Source organism: Rhipicephalus microplus, chromosome X (genome assembly GCF_043290135.1).
Source record: "Rhipicephalus microplus isolate Deutch F79 chromosome X, USDA_Rmic, whole genome shotgun sequence".
Classification (NCBI taxonomy): domain Eukaryota; kingdom Metazoa; phylum Arthropoda; class Arachnida; order Ixodida; family Ixodidae; genus Rhipicephalus; species Rhipicephalus microplus.
The window spans coordinates 389,346,502-389,352,501 of record NC_134710.1 but is presented as its reverse complement, the minus strand read 5'-3'; the positions used below and the strand labels follow the sequence as shown (position 1 = coordinate 389,352,501).

The window sequence follows — 6,000 nt, the reverse complement described above, 5'->3', positions numbered from 1 at the left end:
GTGTTGGATAGTAAATTGCCAGCTTGGGTTTTGGCAGAAATTCATTCAGAAGTCCACAGAGGAAACCCATAAACCTAGTAAACTTGTTGTCAATGTGCTCGGGGCCAAACCAGCTCATATGAGAGTCGGAAATGACTCAGAGCTAGTTAAACTTTATGAAATAAATACCTGATTAAACCTGAATAAGCCCAGTGAATAAAACGGTGACGTGGACATAACAGAACACTTCGGGCAGTGGGGACCACTCAATAGATAGCTCACACTGTTTCATCTTAAAATGCCGACACGGTTTCCCATGCACCTACTGAACAAACCCAATTTGGAAATTATATATTGCCGTTCAAGTGTATGACGTATGCATGCACTAACTACACTCTTATGTTGTGCTCTGTCTAGTACTAACCGTGTTCGAAACAAGTAAGCATTTAAGCCCGACCGGTTCGCGTTCGTCTTTGGGCGTTAAAATCGTTTTCATATTTGGGCGCTAAAACTGAATCCTTGCGTGCAAGTCACGCAGCGCACCTGGATCCACATGGCTGGCGTGAAGAAGGCACTCTGCAAGTTGCCCTTGGCGACGAGCCGTACGACAAGCAGCGTGACAGCAGCGAACGCCATGCAGAGGACGACCACTAGAACGACTTTGTACTTGGACAAACGGGTGAGGCTCGGGGCATCCGTCGAGTAGCTGCCCTTGCTAACAGCACCAGCCGACATGCTGGAGTTGCCCACGTCCGTCGACTGGTCGACCGCACTGCGAGGGTCCTCGGTCGCCCTGCGTGGTACCGTCTGAGCCCGCCCATTGCAGTCACGCTTTACTCTCGCTTCCAAAAAATCAGACATATCCAAATGTTTCAAAAATAAACAGCATGATCCTTCGCGATATTCAAAAATAAAGAAATAGAACTTTAAATTGTCGTTATATGCGCTATTTTCAGCACGCACACGTGTAGAACTGCGTGTGAACCAATTCTCTCAGCTAGTGAACACGATGAAAATTCAACCATTGCGTACAATCTACCTAGCCCAGCCCAAACGCCAATAAAGACTCAAATGTCTTTGAGTCAGGGTACACTCTCGTATACTTATTTTAATGTTTCTTTAAAAAAGTGTCCTTGCGGGAAACTCACCTGCTACCCCTTATGCCGACGAATTCCGAACTTGAAAGAAAGCTTAAGCCCCTAACGTCGTCCCTTAACAATCTAGCAGGCGAGCATCAGACAAGGTACTTTTCTTTCTCCGAGAGCAAGGGCTGTTCCAAGTTTCGCGGGGTTTTTTTTTTTATCTAAATATGTGTCAACTGGCCAAGCTTTTCCTTCTAAAAACAGTAAATTCTCCAGTTTCAGAACAGTCTCTCATTCCTATTTAAACCAATCAGTACGACACTACTGAAATTTAATCAAACACAGCACTCACAGACAGCTTCCTTCGGTGACACGAAAAAATATACATATATATTAAAGTGAAATGTCCTCCTCGCATAATGTGCATCAGAGAACAAGATTTGCTCCCAAGGCGAGTAGCATTATGGGGTATAACAAATACCACTGACTAAAATCTTGTGTAACTTGCAGTGGACATAGGAGCAGAAGTCGAATGCTGTGCTACTCTTGCAGACACTGATAGCGTGGAGTTATTCAAAGAGTGCGCACTGTTAATTATCCGAGAGCAACAACTTAGCCGTTTGCTTTTCTAAAGCAATGAAAACAAGGATGTTCACATAAGTTCTAAAAAAAGCTGGTGTGTAGCCTAGAGATCACAGCAAAAGCAAATATTCAAGCCAACTTTTTTTTTCAAACATTCCTAAAACAAACTAAAACAAGTCCAGTCCAAGTCAGTCAGTAAACAAGTCAGTCCCTAAAACAAACTACTCTTCTCTGAATCTTTGAAAGTAAATCAAAGCGGAGTGGCAATGTCTGTGAACGTGAAGATTAAGGTGTCACTAGTGAGCAAAAGAAAAAAAATACAAGCACTTCAATTTACGCAAGGCAACATTGCCATATGGCATACACGTCATCACGTAAGGGGATGGTTTGACCACAAATAAAGAAAACGAAAAATAGGGCAAAAGAACAGTGACCAGAAATGGCGTTCAGTCTTCTGAACTCTCGATTGTTCAGAAACCACTTAATTGGCATATTTATTTTTGTACGATTATCCGCCACGGTGTTCTCATCACTGAGGAACTCGGCTGCTGACCCGCACGTCGAGAGATCGAATCCCGGCAGGGACGGCCGCATTTTCGACTGAGCCGAAAATGCTGTAGGTTTGTGTGCCTCGATTTAGGTGCGCGTTAAAGAGCAGCGGGTGGTCAAAATTTTCGGAGCCCTCCACCACGGCGTCTATCATAATCATGTGGTGGTTTTATAATAATAATAATAATAATAATAATAATAATAATAATAATAATAATACATTATTATTATTATTATTATTATTATTATTATTATTATTATTATTATTATTATTATTATTATTATTATTATTATTATTATTATTATTATTATTATTATTATTATTATTATTATTATTATTATTATTATTATTATTATTATTATTATTATTATTATTATTATTAGATCTTATATTTGGTGCTTCTAAAAACAATACGACGAATTCATTGACCTTTACCCAACAAGTATCACATATTCTGCTTCATTGTCTTATCAGCCAGTGGACGTCTGAAAACTTAATGAAGCGTTGCACCTGTTGCGAGAAGTACCGTGTTCTTGCCACGCTGCGCTCAGCGCCATGGCTGTCCGAACGTGCGTGTGCAGAGGCGACGGATAACGCGTGCCCTACGGCTCAAGAAGACCGGACGCACGCTGGCCGTATACTCCTTCGGAATACGTGTACACTACACCACTAACTCGGCTATCTCCTTCGCTTCTGTTCTATATAGCCTTGAGGAAGACAAGTCCGCTTCTCAAAACGTTGACTCGACACAACACCTTTTTACGGATTTTTTTCATCGCAAGCTTTCATCTTCCCTATCCTGGCGTTTCTTTGTTTATCACCTGTATCTTGCTTCTAATATGTGTAGCTCATTACGTTAGAAGTAGCGTAATATATAGAAAGTAGAGTGTTGTTGGGCTAGGAGGTAAAGGAATCCAAAAAGAGAGCACGACCACGCAGCACACTCACACTCGCACACACCCCCACAATCAAGCACCAAACACATACGGCGCTGTACGCGTTTGGTACCTGAATGTGGGAATGTCGATGAGCCATTTGTTGGCTCTCTAATTATTTTATTTAACATAAACAGTTGCATCACATTGCTTCCATGCACTCTTGTGTAAATTACACTTTCATTGAAGTAATTGTTAAGGCTGGTGCACAACGGTGACTAGCAGTGGTCGCGCGACCATTTGCGCGGCTGGTCGCAAACAGTCGCGAACAATCGCAAACAGCCGCAAAGCGACTGCTTTTGCTAGTCGCTTCCTGACGGATTTTTCAGTCGTGCGACTGCAGTCGCAAGGCTGCTGGAACCAATCAGAGTTGCTCGATTTTTGTTTTCTTGTTTGTTTTTTCAGCGCTGTGCGAGAACAGACGAAAACAATAAATGCGGCGCACTCGGTTCGCTCCGTTCACTCAGCTGGCGGCGATCAGCTGATCGGCGCCGGTCTCCAGAGTTTTCGCTGATAACGAGATCCGGACGTGACTCTCCAGTTTTGCGACTTCGGGTCGCTCACATACAGCCTGTGCCGGTGTGAACATCAGTCGCTTTTTCGCTCGCCAGTCGCGAATGGTTGCGCGACAGCTGCAAGTCGCCGGTGTGCACCAGCCTTTAGGGTTTTACGTCTGGAAACCAAGGCATGCCGTATATAAAGGCTTCCGAAATTTTTGCCACGTGGTGTTCTTCGAAGTGCACATTAATTTAGGTACACGGCTGGCGCACATTTTACCTTCATCTGAGTGCGGCAGCCACGGCCGGAATCCGAAACCACGACCTTCGCCCCTGCTAGACCACTGTGCCGGTTTTTGACAAAATACAAATACATAAAACACACAAAGGCTTCGTCGCTCATCACAAACTAATGCTCATTACTGACGTGGCCTCCAAGTAATAGCAAAGCAACACATTGAGATCTCATTACAAAAACCACACTGGCAATAATGCATAAAAGGGGTGTTCAAAATGAAAAGGTACGCAACGACACTAGGGAGTATAAATGATGACTTTATTCAAAGTATACACCATAGGCGTGAGAACAATGATCCCATTGATGAAGAAGCTGAATGATTCTTTGTTATTGGAATTCCCGTGGACGAGACCAGACTTCCCCCGTATTCACAAACGCTTCTCGACTCGACCTTTCACTCGCAACGCTCCTTGAGTGGCGTTTTCCCATTCTCAAACCACCCTTCACTTGAAACGCTTCCTTCACTTGAGTAAATTGCGAGCGTTTTCCCGAGATTGACAAGGAAGCGATCGAGCTACCTTGAATCGTCCCTCGAGTGAAGTTTCTAAGCAAACATCACGTCCATGACAGAGCCCATCTCTCTTTGAAGGCGTTTCTCGATCAATTGAGCTGCCACCGCCACGTTCTTTCAACAATGACGGTGCGCGTTTACTATGGAGCTGCCTTCGAATGGTTCGGCAACGGCTACTGTGGCGCCGGGACAGGTGGTCGGGGTTCCAACAGGAGCACTCCCCAGTGCCGTGATGTGTTGTGTTTCGTGCATGAGCCAGTGGATTCTTGCCTTCGGGTGTGCGCATACTCGTAGTGCGAATGATCCAAGACTAGTAAACTGCGGACGTCAGTGCTTTCAGGTGTTTCGATGAAGCTCGCCCACCTCATCAGTTCAAGAATGGCGCGAAAGCTTGACAAACAATCGGAGAAGAAACCTAATAGTAAACTTTCGATGCCCTGCATTCACCCTACTCCTGAGCTTTTCCTCTCCGATGAATCTTTGCTACGCTAGCCGAAATATACGGCGAAGCATACTTTCGTTCGATGATCGTCTGTATCTACGAGAAGGTAAGTTCTCCTGTTTTCTTTTTTTTTTGTTCATTTTCCCCCTTTCTTAGCTAAGATCGTTATTAGAGACAGTTTAGGAAGAACAAACACAATTCAAATTGGGTCCAATGAGTGTGCTGTTGTTGCTACTACGCGTGAAACATAGCTTTGATATACAGTGTCTATGCAGCTCACAATACCAATGAACAACCAACCCCCGCTTCAGGGAATCAAGCAGAGGTTCGTGCTCTGTGAAATGTGGATGTACGCGGTTGCCTTTTTATGGTTGACCCCCCCCCCCACCCCCCGAAGAGATATTGCTTGCTACGCAATTGACTTGTGCAATTAGATAATGGAATTACATAACCATATGCCTGGTAAGCTGCCCAAGTGCCTGAGCCAAACATGTGTCAAAATAGGCAAAGCTGAATAAAACAACCATGTCTGTTCTTTAAATGCAAGAAATACCAGTGAATGTGTTCACTACGAGTAAAGAAAAATGCGGCTTTAATGTTCGAGCCATTCCGTTGTTCTAATATTATTTCTTGCCTCTTTTGTGCAGGAAGCAGGCTGCCGTCAGACGAACACAAAGAAAGGTCTTCTAAAACGTGCCGTATTCGCAATGCAGTGCAGAGTTTGCACGACTGTATACGAAAGGACAAAATCTGCATAGAATGCATGCAGCTGCACTGCATAAGACACGCTACGGTGTCTACTATTTCGATCTTATTTATGATGTCCTACGATCTCGAACTTTATTTCGACAGTGTGTCAGCTGCATATGCTTGATTGATGCACACTTTGCAGTTGCACTTTTGTATTTTCCACATGACTCTTCATCAGCCAAATGAGATGAAGGTTCATTTTGCCATTTGCAATTTCTATTTTGTTAATTTTTAATACATAATTATCGTCATGTTCGTCTTTTTAGGATGAAACACGATCACGAAAACCACTTCTCCGATTCTGGAGGAAAGCGGTTCTACAAAAATCGAACTTGTTTTATATGCAGCAGCACCACTCCCCTTCCACGAAACTA

At 43.7% G+C, this 6,000-nt stretch overlaps 1 protein-coding gene across 1 annotated transcript in view; it reads right to left on the bottom strand.

The window, feature by feature from the left end:
- Positions 1-464: 464 nt before the first annotated feature.
- LOC142776442 (uncharacterized) overlaps positions 465-6,000 on the bottom strand; it is a 32,522-nt gene continuing 26,986 nt past the window's right edge. Inside the window, exon 2 of the mRNA XM_075880114.1 lies at positions 465-786. Within this exon, the coding sequence (XP_075736229.1) occupies positions 472-786 (315 nt within the window). The 3' untranslated portion in view covers positions 465-471. The remainder of the gene's footprint in view (positions 787-6,000) is intronic.